Below are 22176 nucleotides of genomic sequence, written 5' to 3' on the forward strand. Positions count from 1 at the left end.
AACACACATCTACATAAAAATTGAAAAGATTATAGAATTTATATTTATAATTATAGAAAAAAATATATAACTTTAAAAAAAGTATTTTAAAAAATATTGACAAGTAGTTCAGTTCAATTCAAAATTTTCAGGCATGCAACCCAATAAAGCTTTTTTTTTTTTTTTTTTTTTTTTTGCGCACTCAATAAAGCTTGAACAGGCCACGGAGCTGCGTCACACACAACGTCACACAGCCTATTCTTTCGCCGTTTGCGCGCTGCCGTCACTTCTATTCGCCGAGACGCCGACTCATGCAAAGAAAAAGACAACAAATACGGCTCATCTTCTTTCTTGAGTTAATGAAATTATGCATTAGCTTGCGCTAAATGTAGTTTTATATTCATTCTGCACGTTTCAAAGTTGCTCGCTCAAACCAACCGGCCGTTGCTTTTTTCGCATGCCTCCCTTTCAATAGTTGGCGACTCGCTCCGAAATTTATTAAAAATGATCACATTCGGTTCGTCCTTCTTGACATCACAACGGCTCTTGGGATAGGTAGTCTTTTGTGCTACTTTTGGTTTTGAAAAAGGACAAGAAATGATGGAAATATGGAGATGGATACATGGTCCATGCAGCGTTTGAATGCATATTTATGAGTGCAATAAAACTATAAAACTCAAATGACATTATCTCCCGTTTTTCTTGGTCGATTGACTTCAAATAAAAACTGGTGTGGACATCAACATCCGCACTTTCAAATGAGGCCAACCAGCGGCACGTGGGTGACGTAATTACAGCGTGACGAAGCTTCAAAGACGAGATGCGTAAACGCGTCGCTGCCGACACGTTCGGTGTTAAAGGGTTAAGCGAAGCTAGGCGACTGATACTCAGTCCATCGTCGTGGAACAGTCGATTGTAGTGTGTGTGTGTGGGGGGGGATAATATAAATGCAGCATTCAAATGGCTTTCTTTTTTTTTTTGTTATTTGTTTGTTTGGTATGCTGACATAATTATACATGACGAATAGTTGGGGGTGCTGCTGGCTCTGGTGGCCCAAGCCCTTGCTCGTTCAGGCAAGGGCAGCTGGTTGGGGGCCCCCTACTGGTTGGGGCCTAGGGCGATCGCCTACTTCGCCTGAATAGTAGATCCGCCTAAGGTAATTAATTATATATATTATTAAAAATGTCTGTCGTTTTTAGCTTAGAATCATTAATTGATGGCTCATATTTCGTTTAAAAAAAAAAAAAACGACTTAAAATAATTATTCACTCACATATTTTAAACTTTTAAATTATGTCACAATGAAAATAAATGGCATCTGTAAAAAAGTAAAAAACGGATATCTACCTCATAACTATCGCTTAATTGTATTTTTTTTGTTACTGTTGCATTTTCTCCGATATGTTAGATGATAAATAATCGATCCAAACAAAACAAAACAAAACAAAACAAAACAAAGTTTAAAAGGGTAAATATATGAAAAAGTAAATCTTGACCACTCCTTGATGTCTGCGATTTCCGCATCGCGACCCTTGTTATATGACCATGTTTCACTATATAAAATCCCCCCAAAATCCAGCTGGGGCCATTCACAGCTGTGTCTTGACACTCAGTGATACATTCTACATGGAGTTTTTGGATCGAAACAAGGTGAGTGCGCGATAATATCTCGTTAAAAGTCACGGCATCTGTAATTCTGCACTCGCGTGCTCTCACCTCCAGATAGGGTTTTGCTGTTTAAAAAACATTTTTTTAAAAATGCCCTCCTGTTCAAAATTATTCTTCCCTCAGAAAATTGAGATTTTAAACTTTCCAATGATGTATCACACATGCATATCGGACAATTTTGAAAGTTGGCTAAATTGGGGGTCTCAGAGCAGAACCTCAAGTCACCTGAGTGTTTTCCGCCATATACATTTACAATCAAGACTATTCTATTCTATTCTATTCTATTCTATTCTATTCTATTCTATTCTATTCTATTCTATTCTATTCTATTCTATTCTATTCTATTCTATTCTATTCTATTCTATTCCTGTCATCGCATGCAGGGGTGAAAGTGGGCAGGAACGGTCAGGAACGCAGTTTCGGTATAAGGTTCAGGGCCGGAACGCAGTTCCGGTATACGGTGCTTTAATTCCGAAAATATGACGGCAACTGTCAAAACGCTATGCAAAAAAACAACAACAAAAAAACCACCAAAAAAAACCAGCCACACATGTATTTCATCTCCAAGAAGAAAACAATCTACCAACATCAGCTTTACATACACATGTGTTAACAACAAGCATTACAAAGTGCTTGTGTAGCGTAATCCGTTTCCAACAATATTTATTATTTATTTTATTCCACGGACGGCATGGTGGTTTCCCCAGCTGCTGCAGTCATCTGGATCTGACAATGACAAGTCACGTCAATGTGCGAATGCACACAGCAAGCAAAACACCTGGGCTCCTTTATCTGTTCAATTAGCTGACATACTGACATGTGATCACCAGAGATAGTTAGCTCTGATTGGTTCAAATGTACATTTTCAGAAACAGAAAAAAAAAAAAAAAAAGGCAATGCAACAGAAAATGGATCAAATCTTTAAGAGCAAGAAAGAGTTAAGGTGGCTTATTTATCATATTTAGTTTTATTTGCTCTGATGGGGAGGTTCAGAATATCTTAGCTGTCAATGTGCACTTTGGACTTATATTTGTTCATTTATGTTAGGCTACTTAGTACTTATTCATTACCTTATGATTTTAAAAAGTCAGTGTTTGCGCCATCTTCAAAATAAATTCCATTTCACTCTGCATAATATGTCATTTGTACTTATTTTTTTTGAATGTGTGTTACTATTTATGTTATTATTAAAAAACACAACAAAAATGTTTATATTATCTTCAATTTTAATACACATCCTATTTTCTAAAGTAGCTAAAATTGAGATTTGGCATTGAGTATGTGAGGAAATGAGGGAAAATAAAAATTAGGAGATGGAGGTTGGGGTTATAGCTGTTTTTGTTAACTTTTATTTTGCAAATCATTGAAAAAAATACAATTTTGAATGAAAATCAGTTTTTGTATGTGTTATAGAAATAACTGACCAAAACAGTTTTCTTTGCATTTCAGTAGTTTTGACCCCCACCAAAAATAAATAAAAAATAAAATTTCTGGCTCCGTGGTGACCTTCACACCAGGGAGTTCCGGCAAGAAATTCTAACCACTTTCACCCCTGGTCGCATTACATTAGTAACTTGAAAATAAATGTCATGTCTGTGTGCCGTCGCAGTTTACCAACAACACCATGACCTAATTTGCCTATTGCTAGCCTTGCGGCATTCTGATGAAGGAGAGTCTTTAAGGGAGGGTCTGTACAACGGCATAGTGTTTGACTTTGGCGTGCAACTTGGCCGGCCGTGAATGAGACGATCCGGAGAGGCCTACGGTCCCGTTTGATGTCCTGTACTGAGCTCGCTTTGTTCTTCCGACATACACGTCGGGCCTTTTTTGGGGGTCGGCGGTGGACAGTTTGTTTAGATGGAAAGGTTTGAGGTGAAAATGAAAAAGTGGCATTTTGTTGTTGCTTTTTCAGAGTGTGGTAGAAAACGGTGTGCACATGGGGACCCTAAAGTAGTAGCTCTTAACCTGGGTTTGATCAATTAATTCTAAGGTATTTTTGTACACTGATCAATGCTGCCTTCAGTGGGAATTCCTGAGATGGGCAGGCTGTGCGGTCACCTGGGGTGCAGGTTGGTAGGGGGCGCCAATACACATGATTTGAGCAATATAGCCTGGGAATGATTTTACCACAAATAACCACCAGTCTTTTGTGGCACTCATGAGAGAGAGGAACAATTGCTATGATAATAGGGAATGGGACGTACTACGTCATTGTTTGGACGCGCCTCCATGCTGGCAATATGATTCACTTCCGGGTCGGCAGAGTCAATGCGGATTGTAACGTGTGGTAGTGCTAAGCTAACTCTTTCGGTGTTTTAGAAAGAAAATATGGGTGCTTATTGTTGCGTTACCGGGTGCAACAGCGTCTCCTACGACAAAAAAAGGGGTTAGGAAAAATGGACTCACTTTTCACCGTTTTCCTGCATGGAGGACCAAATATCAGATCACGAAGGTACGACGGATGGCTGGATTGCAGCGGTTCGTCGGAAAAGCATTTCTTATGATCATATTTCTGCTGGAATGAGAGTGCATTCCCCTCATCTCTACTCTTGTAAGTTGAACGATTTATCCACTTTTGGTTTCAATACGTTTTGTTTTTTTTACACCGTTGTGTAAATCTGCCTCGGTAGCAATGCTCGCCTACTACGACACACCTACCTGTTGTGTTCCTAGGTAAACCTGCTGACAACACATCCCGATTGGTCACCATCTCTCTTCTTGGATCATTTGACAAAGAAAATTTGTTCAATGGAGTGGTTCCATTTGTCCTGTGTCGGACTCAAACAAGCCCCTGCAGCAGACGCCATCTGGGTCTGCCCTTCTCGTCGATGAACTGCGGGCTTTTAACTTGTGAAAATGCAAGAACTTTAATGCACATATTTATTCTGCCTGGCTATTTAACTATGGCCAGTGACGTTGTTTTTTTTAACCACTTTGACAAAGACACGTTTCATTGTAATGTTGAATTTATATATTCTATTATTATTTTTAATTTATAATATTCTTATTTGCACTAATGTAGACTTTAGACTGTCAATTCAAATAGTGTTGGAAAAGTTGCAATACCTAAAATAGAAATGCAAGAACTGTAAAGTACATATTTATACACGTTTATTTACCTAAGGCCACTGGATGTTTTTTAACTGCTGTGAAAAATACAGGTTTTGTTGTGATCTTGTATTTATATAGTACAGTATATAGCTTTTTATAATGTATTATGTATTATAATATTTGCTGCCCCCTGCCAGAGTGTGGGCCATTTTGTACTAAAATGATTTTAAACTGTCAGTTCAAATACTGTGTTGGAGACTAGTACTTGCAATACTTAAAATGGAAATGCAAGAACTTTAAAGCACATATTTATCCTGTCTGGCAATTTACCCAAGGCCAGTAAATAGTGTTTTAAACTGCTTTGACAAAGACACGTTTATTGTGATCTTGTATTTGTGTATTACTTATAATTATATAATATTTGCTGCCACCGTCAGAGGGTGGGCCTTGTTTGCACTAATTTAAAGATTTTAAACTGTCAATTCAAATATCGTATTGGAGAAATTGCATTACTTGAAATAAATCTATTGCAACTTATCAGTCCCAGTTCTTGTCTACAACACTGTCCAAAAATTGTCAATGCATATTCCAAATAGAATAACAAAATTAAGTCACCTGACTTTGTAATTATTACACCTGTTTATTATGAAGACCTGAAGTAAACAACAAGCAGTTACAGTTTGTCAAGAAGTTGTTCAAGTCATGTTTTGGTATTCATATTTTATTGACTTTTCACAACAACACTTGGGATCGTGTTTGTAAGAGCAGAGCAAACTGAAGTTTCAGCGTGCACTCTTCGCCTTTCCAACCTCTCATAACGCTCCGATGTGGTGCGCTTGACCTCAGAATAACCCAAGAAGAGATATGGTGACCAATCGGGATGTCTTGTCAGCATTTCATATGCAGGTTTTCCTAGTAACACAACAGGTAGGTGAGGAGGAGGAGTAGGTTAGCATTGCTACCGAGGCAGATTTACACAACAGTAAAAAAACAAAAAACAAAAAAAAAACGTATTGAAACCAAAACGGATAAATCGTTCAACTTACAAGAGTAGAGATGAGGGGAATACACTCTCATTCCAGCAGAAATATGATCATAAGAAATGCTTTTCCGACGAACCGCTGCAATCCAGCCATCCGTCGTACCTTCGTGATCTGATATTTGGTCCTCCATGCAGGAAAACGGTGAAAAGTGAGTCCATTTTTCCTAACCCCTTTTTTTGTCGTAGGAGACGCTGTTGCACCCGGTAACGCAACAATAAGCACCCATATTTTCTTTCTAAAACACCGAAAGAGTTAGCTTAGCACTACCACACGTTACAATCCGCATTGACTCTGCCGGCCCGGAAGTGAATCATATTGCCAGCATGGAGGCGCGTCCAAACAATGACGTAGTACGTCCCATTCCCTATTGCTGTGATAATATGCCGGGTGACAACGAGTTGAAGCACACCTCCTTTATTCTTTTGTTGTTCCTGCCACACAAAAAAACTACAAATGTGCTGACTTCTCCCTTTCCCATTTCATTATAAAGTCGACGCGACGCTTTCGCGCGAATTTTGCAAATATGGCAGAGCAACAAAAGAGACATAAGGCTTTGTCCGAAGAGACAAAGAAAAAACAGGAGGCTACCAGGATATACACAAATAAACATGGGCCCGGCTTTCACTCGCTAGTGTGACACCCCCTCCTAATGTTGTAAACTTTAGCATTATATAGCATTTAAGCTAGCGGACTTTTGCTATGCAGATAAATACTACTGCTCGTCTACAAAACACTTAATGGCCTTGGACCAAAATACATGCTTGACTTGTTGGATTCCTATGAGACATCTAGACCCCTAAGGTCGTCTGGAACGGGTCTTCTGCATGTTCCAAGAACAAGAACCAAGCAGGGTGAGGCAGCATTTAGTTATTATGCTCCTCACCTCTGGAACAAGTTACCCGAACGTCTGAAGTATGCTCAAACTGTTAGCTCCTTTAAATCAGGGCTAAAAACGCTTTTGTTTGGCACTGCATATCCATAACTGTCTATATATTTCAACCTACCTGCCTTCTATTCCTCTTGTGCTTATCTCCATTGCTGATTTCAATGATTATTATTAGTAGTAGTTTTTGCTTTATTTTTATTTTTGTTTTATTTTTATTTATTTATTTTTATTCTGTGGTTAAATGCGATCATTTGTCTTGGTTTTTACGTTGTGTTGATTTAAATGTGATTTTTATGGTCTTCATGTGATGTAAAGCACTTTGAATTGCCTTGTGTTGAATTGTGCTATATAAATAAATTTGCCTTGCCTTGCCTTGCAAGTAAGTCAATTGTCGCAAACATTAGCTTTATTTAAGCTAGCGAACTTTTGCTATCCAAGCTAGCCAATTGTTGTAAACATTAGCATTATATAGCATTTAAGCTAGCGGACTTTTTGCTATCCAAGCTGGCCAATGGCGTACCGCAAGCAACACGTCACTTCCGGTCATTAATATTCATGGCATTAGCTACTGTTGCTAAGCTGGGACAAAGCTAGGACAAGCCACCGTTTGTCCCTAATAGGAAATGAATGGAAATCGTGTACGAAGGAGATGTTTACAGCGCAAAACCTACCAATTCTCTCCGAAAATGATGTGCCTGGTGCCAAATTGACTGGCATAGATGAGGAAGAACATAAAAATGTTCAGTTAAAGAGATGGCTTTAGTGTCGAAGGCTGAAAAAGACGAAAAAAACGAGCCGACCTAAGCATAGCTTTAGCTTTTTTATCGACACGACTGACAATGACATTCTCCGGTTTCAACAAGCTATCCTTTACCATCAGCCCTGTCTTTCTTATATATCCTCTGGTTGTCCTACGTCTCTTACCGTTCTTGGGGGTAATTTAGTTAGCTTTGTGTAGCGGTCACAAATGCTACTCAGTGACAGCCAACGAACATTTTTAATTTTTTCATTGATAACGCATCTTAATCCTATAATTTCTTTACACTTCCCCCTTACTAAAGTTGTTTATATATATATATATATATATATATATATATATATATATATATATATATATATATATATAAAACAGAAACTGTAACAGTGGCAGTCAGATACCATTGTAATTCTTTTGAGGTCATTCATTGTCAGACAGAAGCAGTACGGCACAACGTTACGCTAAAAAAAGAAGCTAAAAATATAAAAACGTCTTACCTCTTTGTCCTCTGAAAGACCATGTCAACCCAACATAATGTTTACTGCACATGAAACGTGAATGGATTCGCCGAGCTGGTGTTAAAGTCCGCGCAAGTTGATTGGTCTTCACATTTTTTCCTCCTGAGTTTTTGGTATCCGGGAACGTATGAAGAAAACATCCTTCATGGTCGTAATGTCTAGAGTCGTTTCTACAAGTTCCAAAAAAGCACTGCGTGATCGGCATGTTTGTTTTTGAAAGATTACCGGAGAGAAGTAGCACTTTTTACGTTGAGTCTATGCGAGAGCGGGTCTATAATGTCCCACTTCGGCTTTACTTCCGCTTTACGATGCGACGTCACGGTCTAAAAATAGCCTGCGTGCGGTACGCCATTGTTGTAAACATTAGCATTATATAGCATTTAAGCTAGCAGACTTTTGCTATGCAAGTTAGTCAATTGTCGTAAACATTAGCCTTATTTTAGCTAGCGAACTTTTGCTATCCAAGTTAGCCAATTGTTGTAAATATCAGCATTATATAGCATTTAAGCTGGCGGAGGTTTGCTACGCAAGTTAGCAAATTGTCATAAACATTAGCATTGTATAGCATTTAAGCTAGCAGACTTTTGCTATGCAAGTTAGCCAATTGTTGTAAACATTAGCATTATATCGCATTTAAGCATGCAGACTTTTTTCCATGCAAGTTAGATAACTGTTGTAAACAATAGCATTATATAGGTTTTAGCTGGTGGACTTTTGCTATACAAGTTATACAGTTGCTGTAAACATTAGCATTATGTAGCATTTAAGCTAGCGGACTTTTGCTATGCAAGTTAGCAAATTGTTGTAAACATTAGTATTATATAGCATTGATTGAAGCTTGTGGAATTTTGCTATGCAAATTAGCCAATTGCAACATAGCAACAATTAGCTGACTTGTTTCTGGTGGGCACGAGATTGCTTAAAATTATGTTATTTCTATCGATGTCCCTGTAGGGGCTCCGTAGCAAAGTTAAGAAAAACTGTATACAACTACTACAACTACTACCTGAAATTGTTTAAGTATGATTATAAATAAGTATTAAATAATATAAATTATAGGACTAGGTACAGTTAAAAAATAAAAAATAAAACATTTTTTTTTGACTGGACGGTCATTTTTGGTAGCTTTTGCATTATATACAAAACTACCATTAATTAATAATGAAATCAATCCAATATCACTAAACTAGGGAACAAAATCCAGCCTCTTCCGATTCAAACGCTCGCCCGCCCTGACTTTCCTCATAAAGGAGATTAGCGTGGCTTGTATGGGGATTTACCCTTATGATCGAAGCCGGCGAACAGAAGGATCGGACGCCCGGCTGCCAAGATGTTAATTGGAAGGAGCGTCGGCCGCGCCATATGGGCCAGATTAGCACCAGATGAGAATGACAAAGATTAGGTCGCCCGGAGAGCCGTCGATGATTGAGACAGATTAACGACACGGAGCGCGGATTGACACGGAGGCCCCGGTGCCCTGATGGCCGTGGACGGAAGTGAAGGAAAGCGTGACTTTTCATAGTAAATAAATGCTTTTTAGAATGTGTCATTCTAAACTATCTAAAGTCTCAGTTGATTTGAAATCCAGATTTGTGCATTCTAAATACAGTCATAAACGGTCAAAATTCACACATTTATTAACACATGAGCTGTCATAGAAGGCGAAAGACGTCCAATTGAAACATTCGTTCATTTGCTGCGAACCTTCCCGTTTTAAATGGGATTGGACATTTCCTATTGATTAACTCACAAGGATGAATAGAAGCCACATGATTGGACGTCTATCATCTTGATTCTAAAATTTGTCTGAAATGATTTGAATCCAGATCCGAGCTTGACTGCTTAAATGCTGCCAAATCCAAAAAGATCATTGTAACATTGTCATCAAGCGCTACCTTATGACACGAGTCAAATATCAGTTGCCATTGATGGCATTAGACATCCAATCCGTTTCAAATGGGGAGGGCCGACGACGAATAAATGAACATTCATTTGCTCAAATCAAGTAACTTCAAATGGATAGGATGTCTATCATTTAGATTCTAAACCTAATCTGAATTTAATTGATCCTGATTTACACATTCGTGTAAACGCAATGTAAACACACAAAAAAAAATCCTTAAAGCAGTCAAATCTGAAAAGATGACTTTGACATTGTCATCCAGTTCTATATTATAACATGAGTCCAAGGGCGTAGGTTTGGTCTCAACATTGGTAGGGACGATATAACATATCAAAATATCCAAGGACTGATCTACATCTGAGGCATACTAAACTTCCCCAAGACTCGAACCAAAGTACTCTCATGAACTTCTGATGTGTGATTTAATGTCACAGATTTTTTTCTTGTGTCAGTTAATGTTCATGTTAAACAAAGGGACTTGGACTCTGAAGCCACCGCGTTGCATTACAGTAATGCACATAATGCAAACAATGATCCAAATGCAGGACGGCTAGCTTGACTTTGTTATTCCTTGTGGAGGCTGTCCTGACTGCAGTAGTTTTGCAGGTTAGCAGGTTCACACAGTTTAATGTTATGCTAACTCTGATGCAGGATGGACTTTCAGTAGCAAAATTAGTGGTGTTTCCCCCACCTCCACAACATTGATGTCTTTTTACACTACTTGCAGAAGCTGTTGCTGGCCAAAAAAACTTCTAATATTTCTACCCTTCAAAGGGGGCAGAGGAGGCGGCATATTGTCCCACATGAATCTGTCGGGTCTGTGTGTGTTTGGGGGGTGTGGTTGGTTTGGATTGGCACATTTAGCAAATATAATGGGATAAATGTAAGTCTGAACATAATGAAAATAATTAGCTTAAAAATGGTATGGTAAATTCTATCCTTACAACATATGGGAAGACAATCTAAATTACATATGTAACTGAAATAACTGAACTCATTACAAAATGCAAACAAGGTTGCTTAAAAGTTGGAGACAATTTGAGCATCCTGAAAAGATGGTAGTGTTATGTCCCTACCGTCCCTTTGCAAACCTACGCCCTTGCCTGAGTCAAATATTGGTTGCCATTGACGGCACTGGACGTCCAATCCGTTTGAAGTGTGAGGGCTGATGAAGAATGAACTAACATTCATTCGCTCCCATCAACTAACTTCAAATGGATAGGACGTCTATCATCTAGATTCTAAACTTAATCTGAACTGAATTGAATCCAGATTCGATCCTGATTTACACATTTGTGTAAACGCAATGTAAACACACAAACAAAAAATAACTGCTTTAATGCGGTCAAATCTGAAAAGATGATTGTAACATTGTCATTCAGTGCTACCTTATGACATGAGTCAAATATTGGTTGCCATTGACGACATCAGACGTCCAATTCATTTGGAGTGGGTGGGCTGACAACGAATAAACGATCGTTCATTCACTCCCAGCCACCAGCTTCAAATGGATTGGACCTCTGTTATCTAGATTCCAAACTTAATCTGAACTGAATCCAGATTCGATCCTGATTTACACATTTGTGTAAACGCAATGTAAACACACACACACAAAAACTGCTTTAATGCTTTCAAATCCGAAAATACATTGTAACATTGTGATCAAGTGCTACCTTATGACATGCATAACTCATTGGCTGCCGTTGACAGCATTAAACGTCCAATCCGTTTGAAGTGGGAGGGCTGACGCCGAATAAAACGAACATTAATTCGCTCCCATCAACTAACTTCACTTGGATTGAATCTCTACTAGTTATAAACTCATCCAAGCATTCCAATTGCCCTGAAAACACAGGAAGTGACCCAGAAATGCCCTAAAATCCGCAGGCAGTGACGCAAATTGAACAATAAGTGACCAGAAATGAACAGGAAGTGAATCAAAATCAACACCCCTTAAATGCCCCACAGAATAGAATAGACTACAATGGAATAGAATAGAAAGCCTTTATTTTTGTTGTACTCTGTACAATGACATTAAACGCTTTCTATTCCATAACATTTAGATTTAAAACTTCACCATAACGTGCACCACATAGAACAACTCTGACCTAAGATGGCAGCGCACACGTATGCAAGGACTACGAGCTCTTGCAATAGTGACAAACTCATTTTAATGGACAGCAGGATCTCTGGACGCCACATGATTAAATGTCTATCATGGCCAGTGACTCTTAAAAAGTTCATTTTAAGCCCTAAATGCAGTAGGTTTGATGTTTTTACATCAGCTAGCATGACATAATGTCAATTGGACTTTAAAAACAATGCAAAGAGCAAAAAAATACAGGCGCTTACTGACTCACTTGCGGTGTCTTCCGGATGTGTATTGTGTATTGACACAAGAAGGCAACAGAAGCCTGATGGCGCTTTGCCTGCAGTGTTTTGGTTTTCGTGACCTCCCAGCATGCATTGCCCCTCAGCAATGTCTGACCTATAAACACAGTAACATAGATGCTAACTCCTACTTGAAAATATCTATATACAGTAAAATACATTATTGTTGGGATAAATTATTTAATCATTTTCAGTGTTTGACATTTATTTTTTACTTTTGTTATGGTTTGTTTGTATTTTAGGAATTTCACAATCTTAGCTATTTTTCAAGGTAATTTTCTTTATTTAGTATTTTTTATGAATACTATTTATAGGGATGAACGCATTCCTCTAATCCTTTATTTATATCTAAATTAAATTGAAAAATGCAACTATATTTGGGGGAAAAAATGAAATTAAAAATTTAAAGATTAAAGAAAATATTTTGTCAGCAAATATTTTTTAAAAATGGTATTTAAATTTATATCTAAATATTTACATTTTGGAATTTTGAATTTATCTTACTTTGCATTTAGTTTTTTAAAATTAATATTCTTTTTATGGACTAATGTATTGCTCTAATGCTTTATGTATATTTAAATTAAGGTGTAAAATATTACTAAAAAGAAATTTGAAGTACAAACACAATTTCATAAAATATTAGCAAATATAAAAATAATTATATTTCATATATTTTAATCTAGGAATTTCTAATTTTACATTTTCTGTATTTTTTTATTAATACTATTTTTTATGGACGAATGTATTCATCTAAGGCTTAATGTATATCTAAATTAATTTGAAAAATTCAACTAAAACTTAGAACAAATAAAAAAAGATTTATAATAAATTATTATATAATTTACTTTATCAATATATTTTGTTGGCAACACAGCTATTTTTTGCTTTATTTACATCCCAAACATCTGAATAATGTTTCCCTTTTACAAAATAACATAAACAACAAGACAAATAGAGCGTTTGATAGCAAAGTAACAATTTATTTACACATAACTAACTGAGATGACGCTGTTGTGGCCGCAACAGCCGGGTTAACGGTTCCCTCATCGCCCCTGTCTCATAAAGATGGATTTTTTTGAGTCTCTGCGGGGTCTGCTTGGCGAGCAGCACGGACTCAACGACATCGTCCGCTGCACTGGTGGTCCCAGTCATTCTGCTCGGTCATCCAGCGCCTGGCATCCCGGGCGTCCTCTCGGTTGTTCTGCTCGGTCGTCCGCCGCCTAGCATCCTTCCGCCAGCGCCCCGGCCGTGTGGCCTGGCCGTTCGTTGCCGTTGAATCGGGTTGCAAGTCTTAACAAATGCGCTACTGCACTCCAATGGCCAGTTTAATTGCTTTAAAATGGATTTTCAGCTTTGTGCTTTGGAGCTCAGTTAAATCAGAACCCAGAGATGTCTCTTATGAAAAAAACGTAAAAGACGTATAAATACGTCTTTGGGACACTGAAACAATTAAAAATAGAACTAGGGCTGCAGCTATCGAATATTTTAGTGATTGAGTAATCGACTGAAATTTCTATCGAGTAATCGGATAAAACATTTTTTTTTTTTAGGTAAAGAGCAATTATAAATATACTTGAGAAAAAAAGACATTTAATCCAATATTGAACCATTTTCAGTCAATCAATGTCTTTATTTTCAATGTACATTGTTGAAAACAGCCAACAATTGCATCTAAGATGTGACTAGAAAAAAAATTCAGTGCTTTCACTCAAAAAACTTCTATATCTTATTAAAAAAAACAACATATTTCTTACCTAAAAATTTAATTACGCTTGATAACACACATCACTTGAAAGTTAGGCGTTTTTCCCACGTGTTTCAATTTAATTTCCATTTGTGTCAAGCTATTTTTAAGTTCTAGTTAAGTTTTAAGTTAGTCTAAACTGTAGGTACTGATAGGATTTTGAGTTTTTTTTATGATACCTGCTGTATTGGAGCACATTAGGGACCAGTGCTACTTGGTGTTTTATTCAGCAATGACTAATGAGCTAAAACTGACAGTTAGCTTTATTATGTTTTAATTTTACACTCTCATCACTCTACAGCGCTGTGTTTTTACAGATTAAATAAAGCCTGTATCTAAGACACGTTACCCACGCATCGACAGTGGTCATAATCAATAGAAACCTAGCCCTCCGAAGGGCTAACGTTTCGTCAGCGGGTGACAGTAACGTCATATTTATTAGCGATGAGAAGTCTGCTGCTTAAAGATGGCGGCTGTTTACTAACGCTGCCGAGACGCAGCCGAGTCTGTCATTTCGCATCTAGTCCTAAATGCATGCGATATCTATGAGACGCATCGGACACTACCTGCTACCACACTAGCATCCTGCGAGTGTAGTTTTTAGCAACGTCGGCGTATTTTGTAGCGGCTGTCGGCTGCGGTAAGTTTTTTTTTTTTTTTAATTGCATCTTCCTCTACGCACGTGACGTCAGCGCGTTGTCCCGCATTAAAAATAGTCCAGGCAAAACGTGATGCTTAGAGCTGGCAAAATTAAACGATTCCTCGAGGTGAATAAAATTACTCGGATCAGTTTTTAAACTCGAGTTACTCGAGTTGCTCGAGTATTCGTTTCAGCTCTAAAGAGAACGTATTTATACGTTTTTGGGAGCAAATGAGTTAGCAAAAGTTTCAGACACATATTCCCACCAAAAAAAAAACAAAAAACGGCTAAATATACCTAGAAACTACCGTACTGGCACGAAGGTATTTTTTGCTTTGAAATAAGATTGAAAAAGAGGGGGTCGTCTCATATTCGCGGTCTAGACGTTATACCCATTCACGACACTAGATGGCACCAGATATCATTGAAGCGATGTTCTGTCATGACAGATCTCAGCTACTCTCAAGTTTAACCAGTTTGCATTATTTTATTGCAATGTTTTTCCTTATTCAGATTTGTTTCAAGACTGCAGTTACATTTAGACTTCACTTTGATGGTTAATGCAGTTATTGCAATTTTGTTGTTTTACCACAATAGATTGATTTATTTACATTTCAAAAACCAGAAGCCATTCATTTACTAATGTGATTGCACTTTAGTTTACATATTTAAATGTTCAGATCAGAGGTTGCGCTAGACATTTTCATTGTCTGTCATTTTGACTGACAGGGTCATAAAAATCCGGTCATAGTCTATTTTTACCCGTCACTTAAATTTTTAAAATGCTAATGATGACATATTCAATAGTATTTAGTTTTCATTCATTTGCATTAATGCATTAAAAAAAACATTAGCCCAAACAAAAACTTAGCTTATTTGGTCTTAGCAGGGAGCAGCTGGAGTCAGCCACGTGAAATGAGGCAAACTAGAGGGCAGTGTACCTACCCAAATCAATAAAACTAAATGCAAATACTTTCAAAACAAACCAATACATTGACACTTTCATTAAACGAATACTCGAAGCAGCAAAATTTAATTTCGAAACTTTTTTTCCTAATAGAATACTTGGGTTCATCGATTAATCATCGAAGCACTAAAGTGAACCTTACGTTCCCTTTTTTGGTGATCAGAGAATAGCCAGAAAGTAAACCTGAAAGGCGGAAACAGCAGTGTTCAATGTAATCTGAGGTATTAACGAATGTCCTCAACCTTCAACAATCTATGTCATTGCATCCTGTCTTGTTCAAGCCACTCGAGATGCATTAGACGTACTTAATGAACCGTACGTTCACTTTTTTGGTGATCAGAGAAGAACCAGGAAGTAAACATGAAGGCAGAAAAAGAGCAGAGCTTGCCTTTGTTGGGGCCTTCAGCCAAATGGATTGGATTGCAGCAGCGTTGCATTACGAGAGTGCGCTGAGCTTTATTTACACTTTTCCACTCATCATGCAATAAGTGGGACACGCAATGTGATCTAGGCAAGTCCTTGTAAAAGTGTGCGAAGATTTTTTTGGGGCCGCCCGCAATAAAATACACGACTGGGGACGTTGACAGACGATCTTTTTGCTGTGAGTTTGAATGAGTTTATTACCAGTAAATGTCCAATCTGTTTGACACAGGAGGGTGGCAGCGGATGAATGTTCGTTCATTCGCTGTCAACCTCCTGCTTCAAATGGATCGGACATCCATTGGTTATAATTTGACATCTGAGCGGGAAGTGACCTTTGGAATGCCCCAAAATTAACGGAATGGGAAAAAATTAGGGCTGTCAATGTTATCGCGTTAACGGGCGGTAATCAATTTTTAAAATTAATCATGTTAAAATATTTGACGCAATTAACGCATGCGCGGAATGACCCGTTCATGCGTTGCCTCAAACAGCTTACAATGACGCCGATTTAGCACATTGAGAGCGAAAAGGCAGAGATATGCGAGTGGACACACGCGTTCACTGGACCGCGCCTTTTATTAGCTTAAACTTAGGCAGCCACGACTAACAATCATGGTTACCCAACTTCCCATCATGCATTTGAGCGGTATCATTTCGTGAAAGCACAACAAAAATAATATTCCTATCTCTCAAAAAAAAAAAAAAAAGTTCACAAAAAGAAAAGCGCTCAATGCAAAGAGAACTGGCATTCCCAATCAAAATAGCTATGCAAAATACTCATAAAACTTTGGCTTGGCTAAATCTCTAATTTAAAACTCGCCATTGACACCTTGTGGTGTATTTCAATCACTACCTGTCAGGGAGTGCGTGGGCAGGCAGGAGGTGTGTGGACCCAAATGCAGGGAAAGTGAGGCGAGGCAGGTAGACGGTGCAAAAACGTTTTAATCAATGCCAACAAAAAACAAAGTATCAACAAAATGACCGGGGAATCCAAATAGTCTTAACAAACAAAATTCAGTCTAACAAATCAACTTACTTCAAATGCAGGACGAGGAACACGAGGAACTGGGAAAAAATGCTGACATGAGCGTGGACATGCGCGTAGACAAACATTGACAATGACGCAACAAGGAGTGAACAGAAACTGGGAGATTATATACACACACAGAAACAAGGGGTAACGACATAACGAGGAACAGGTGAGCACAGGAGGATGCAGATTCAGAGATAAACTAGGAGAAGGCACAACAGGTGAAATTAATAGGCAATCACGAGGACACACTAGGAGGACACCAACACAAAACCTAACACTATCTTACGTAGTTAAAGACACTGTGGAAGAACGGCAGGGAGCCCGATGTGACGTCACCGCTAGGCGACGTCAACAATGGCGAGCTATTAGTTTATTTTTTGATTGAAAATTTTACAAATTTTATTAAAATGAAAACATTAAGAGGGGTTTTAATACAAATTTACTATAACTTGAACTCACATTTATCTTTTAAGAACTACAAGTCTTTGTATCAGTGGATCCCTTTAACAGAAAGAATGGTAATAATGTCCATCTTGTGGATTTATTGTTATAATAAACAAATACAGTACTTGTGTACAGTATGTTGAATGTTTATGTCCGTCTTGTGTCTTATTTTTCCATTCCGACAATAAAGAAAAATATGGCATATTTTAGAGCTGGTTTGAACTGCGATTAGTTATGATCAATCAATTTTTAAGCTGTGATTAACTCTTTTAAAAAAAAAATGAAAAGGAAGTGATCGGGAAATGCCCTAAAATCAGTAGAAAGTGAGCAAAAATCAACAAGAAGTGACCCAGGAATGCTGCAAACTCAACAGGATGGCCCAAAATGAACAGGGAGTCAATCGAAAATGCCCTAGATCCAGCTGAAAGTGAGCAAAAATTTACAGGAAGTGAGCCGAAAATGGCCCCTGAACAGGTAGTGACCCAGAAATGCCTTAAAAATAGGTAGGAATTGAGCAAAAAATCAACAGGGAGTGACCCGGGATGCCCCAAAATGAACAGAAAATGCCATAAAATCAGCAGGATGGCCCAAAATAAACAGGAAGTGACCCAGAAATTCCCTAAGATCCAAAGGAAGTAAACAAAAATCTACAGGAAGTGAACGAGGCATGCTCCCAAATCAACAGGCTTGCCCAAAATGAACAGGTAGTGAGTGACCTGGAAATGCCCTAAAATCAGGAGAAAGTGACCTGACAATGCCCCAAAATTAACAGAAAGTCCCCAACTGAACAGGAAGTGACCCAGAAATGCCCTAAAAATGGGCAGGAAGTGAGCAAAAAAATCAACAAGGAGTGACCCGGGACACCCCAAAATGAACAGAAAATGCCCTAAAATCAGCAGGATGGCCCAAAATAAGCAGGAAGTGACCCAGAAATTCCTTAAGATCCGTAAGAAGTAAACAAACATCTACAGGAAGTGAGCCGAAAATGGCCCAAAATCAACAGGCTTGCCCAAAATGAACAGGTAGTTACCTGGAACTGCCCTAAAATCAGTACAAAGTGAGCAAAAATCAACAAGAAGTGACCCAGGAATGCTGGAAAATCAACAGGATGGCCTAAAATGAACTGGGAGTCAATTGAAAATGCCCTAGATCCAGCTGAAAGTGAACAAAAATTAACAGGAAGTGAGCTGAAAATGGCCCAAAATCAACAGGCTCGCCCAAAATGAACAGATAGTGACCCAGAAATGACGTAAAAATAGGTAGGAAGTGAGCAAAAAATCAACAGGGAGTGATCCGGAATGCCCCAAAATGAACAGAAAATGCCTTAAAATCAGCAGAACCGGAAATGCCCTAAAATCAGTAGAAAGTGAGCAAAAATCAACAAGAAGTGACCCAGGAATGCTGCAAAATCAGCAGGATGGCCCAAAATAAACAGGAAGTGACCCGGAAATGCCCTAAGATCTGTAGGAAGTAAACAAAAATCAACAGGAAGTGAGCCAAAAATGGCCCAAAATCAACAGGCTCTCCCAAAATGAACAGGTGGTGACCTGGAAATGCCCTAAACTCAGGAGGAATTGACCTGACAATGCCCCAAAATTAGCAGAAAGTCCCCAACTGACCAGGAAGTTACCCAGAAATGCCTTAAAAATAGGCAGGAAGTGAGCAAAAAATCAACAAGGAGTGACCTGGGATGCCCCGAAAATGAACAGAAAATGCCCTAAAATCAGCAGGATGGCCCAAAATAAACAGGAAGTGACCTGGAAATTCCCTAAGATCCGTAGGATGTAAACAAAAATCTATAGGAAGTGAGCCGAAAATGGCCCAAAATCAACAGGCTTGCCCAAAATGAACAGGTAATGACCTGGAAATGCCCTAAACTCAGGAGGAAGTGACCTGACAATGCCCCAAAACTAGCAGAAAGTCCCCAACTGACCAGGAAGTGACCCAGAAATGCCTTAAAAATAGGCAGGAAGTGAGCAAAAAATCAACAAGGAGTGACCTGGGATGCCCCGAAAATGAACAGAAAATGCCCTAAAATCAGCAGGATGGCCCAAAATAAACAGGAAGTGACCTGGAAATTCCCTAAGATCCGTAGGAAGTAAACAAAAATCTACTGGGAGTCAATCGAAAATACCCTAGATCCAGTTGAAAGTGAGCAAAAATCAACAAAAAGTGACCCAGGAATGCTGCAAAATCAACAGGCTTGCCCAAAATGAAGAGGTAGTGACCTGGAAATGCCCTAAAATCAGGAGGACAGGACCTGACAGTGCCCCAAAATTAACAGAAAGTCCCCAACTGACCAGGAAGTGACCCAGAAATGCCTTAAAAATAGGCAGGAAGTGGGCAAAAAATCAACAGGGAGTGACCCGGGATACCCCAAAATGAACAGAAAATGCCCTAAAATCAGCAGGATGGCCCAAAATAAACAGGAAGTGACCTGGAAATTCCCTAAGATCCGTAGGAAGTAAACAAAAATCTACTGGGAGTCAATCGAAAATACCCTAGATCCAGTTGAAAGTGAGCAAAAATCAACAAAAAGTGACCCAGGAATGCTGCAAAATCAACAGGCTTGCCCAAAATGAAGAGGTAGTGACCTGGAAATGCCCTAAAATCAGGAGGACAGGACCTGACAGTGCCCCAAAATTAACAGAAAGTCCCCAACTGACCAGGAAGTGACCCAGAAATGCCTTAAAAATAGGCAGGAAGTGAGCAAAAAATCAACAGGGAGTGACCTGGAAATACCCTAAAATCAGCAGGAAGTGACTGAAAATCAACATTAAGGAATTTAAAAAGGAACAGGATGGCCCAAAATGAACAGGTAGTGACCTGGAAATGCCCTAAAATCAGGACTGCACTTCCTGTTCATTTCGGGCCATCCTGTTCCTTTTTAAATCCCTTCATGTTGATTTTCAGTCACTTCCTGCTGATTTTAGGGTATTTCCAGGTCACTTCCTGTTGCTTAGAGGTTGTCACTATTAGACAAAAAAGTGGGGAGGGAGCTCCAGATTCAAATGGATTGGACATCTAGCCCTGTCAATGTCAGACAATGAGTAAATAGCTGATGCCATAAAATTATGAAGGACGTGACCCAGAATGAACAAATTTACTTATAAACTTACAAAAAAAAAAAAAATCCAGTTTTCCAATGTTTTTTTTTGTTTTCTTAACCCACGGGTGTCAAACTGACAGCCCGGGGGCCATATTCGGCCCGCCGCGTGATTTTATGTGGCCCGTAAAAGTATATTATGTGCGATGACTTCACATTTTTCGCAAAAATAAAATGGATGGAAAATTTCCGTTGTCCAGAAATCTGAGAATATTTCATGTTTATTTTCAAATTAAAATAAAATTTAAATAGGGAGAATATTTACTGTTTATTCCCATGTTTTTTTGTTGTTGTTTTTTTTTTATGAAATCTGAAAATTTTAAAAAGAGTATACGGTGTTTCACCATTTTTTTTTTTTTTTTACTCAGGGGTGTCAAACTGGTGGTCCAGGGGCCAAATACGGCTACCCACATAAGTAAATCACATGCATCGACTTAATGTTTTGTAGAAAAATAAAATGGACCTTTTATTTGTGCGTGCGAACGCAGGCGGCATCTTCGAGACCCTGGAGAGCGAGCCCATCAGTATGGAGGAGCTGGCCTTTAAGTTTGCCGTCACCAACATCAACAGAAACCGAACCCTCATGCCAAACACCACCTTGACCTACGACATCCAGAGAGTTAATCTCTTCGACAGCTTTGAGGCGTCCAGAAGAGGTCAGTCAGTGCAGAAATGCCAGCCGGGGTTTCAATTTCAAAGAAATTATTTCAGCATTGAAATTTTGACATTGAATTTTGTTCACCATCAAAATTCAGAATCCAAAAAATTCTGTGGCAAAAAAAAGTCTGCAGCACAACTTTGTTGCAAAGAATACATGGACAAAAAAAATTCTGTGGTAAAATATTCAGTGAAAAAAAAATCTGTCGCACAAAATTCAACCACATGAAATTCAGTCGAAAAAAAATTCAATGACAAAAATTCTGTCGCAAAAAAATTTAGTCGCAAAATGTTGAGCGACAAAAAAATTGAGTCGCAGAGAAATTCAGTTGCCAATATTCGGTTGCAAAAAAAACAGTTGCAAAAAATTCAGTGACAAAAAAAAAATCAGCAACAAAAACATTCACTTTCAAAAAAATAATTCAGTCACAAAGCTAACAATCCCCCCCCCCCAAAAAATCAGTCACAAAAAAATTTCAGTGGCAGAAAAAGAAAAAAAATGTCACAAAAAAAAAAGAAAAACAAAAAAATTTCAGTCAACAAAAGTTTGTGGGAAAAAAAAAAATTCAGTCACAAAAAAAATCTAAATCAATTCGCAAAAATGCAGTCCGAAAAAATTCCGTTGCAAAAAAGTCATTAAAGTTCATTCGTAAAAAAAAAAAATATATATATATATATATTAAAAAAAAAAAAAAGAGTTGCAACAAAAAATTCTGTCCCAAAAATTCAGTCCCAAAATATTTAGTGACAAAAAAATTCAATCGCATTACATTCAGTTGCAAAAAATTCAGAGAAAAAAAAATTCTGTCGCAAAAAATCAGTTGCAAAAAATTCAGTGGCAAAAATATTCAGGACACAATAATTCAGTCACAAAGCAAACATCAAAACCCCAAGAAATTTCAGTCACAAAAAAAATTCTGCCTCAAAAAAATTTGGTCGCAAAATGTCAAACGACAAAAAAAATTG

At 38.2% G+C, this 22176-nt stretch overlaps 1 protein-coding gene across 2 annotated transcripts in view; it reads left to right on the forward strand.

The window, feature by feature from the left end:
- The window catches only part of LOC130917145 (glutamate receptor ionotropic, kainate 1), an 84156-nt gene that overhangs the window by 13615 nt on the left and 48365 nt on the right, over positions 1 to 22176 (forward strand). For both annotated transcript variants that reach the window (XM_057838244.1, XM_057838245.1), the window contains exon 2: positions 21042 to 21209. In XM_057838244.1, coding sequence (XP_057694227.1) covers positions 21042 to 21209 — 168 coding nt within the window. The remainder of the gene's footprint in view (positions 1 to 21041; positions 21210 to 22176) is intronic.

This window comes from Corythoichthys intestinalis, chromosome 6 (assembly GCF_030265065.1).
Source record: "Corythoichthys intestinalis isolate RoL2023-P3 chromosome 6, ASM3026506v1, whole genome shotgun sequence".
Lineage (NCBI taxonomy): Eukaryota > Metazoa > Chordata > Actinopteri > Syngnathiformes > Syngnathidae > Corythoichthys > Corythoichthys intestinalis.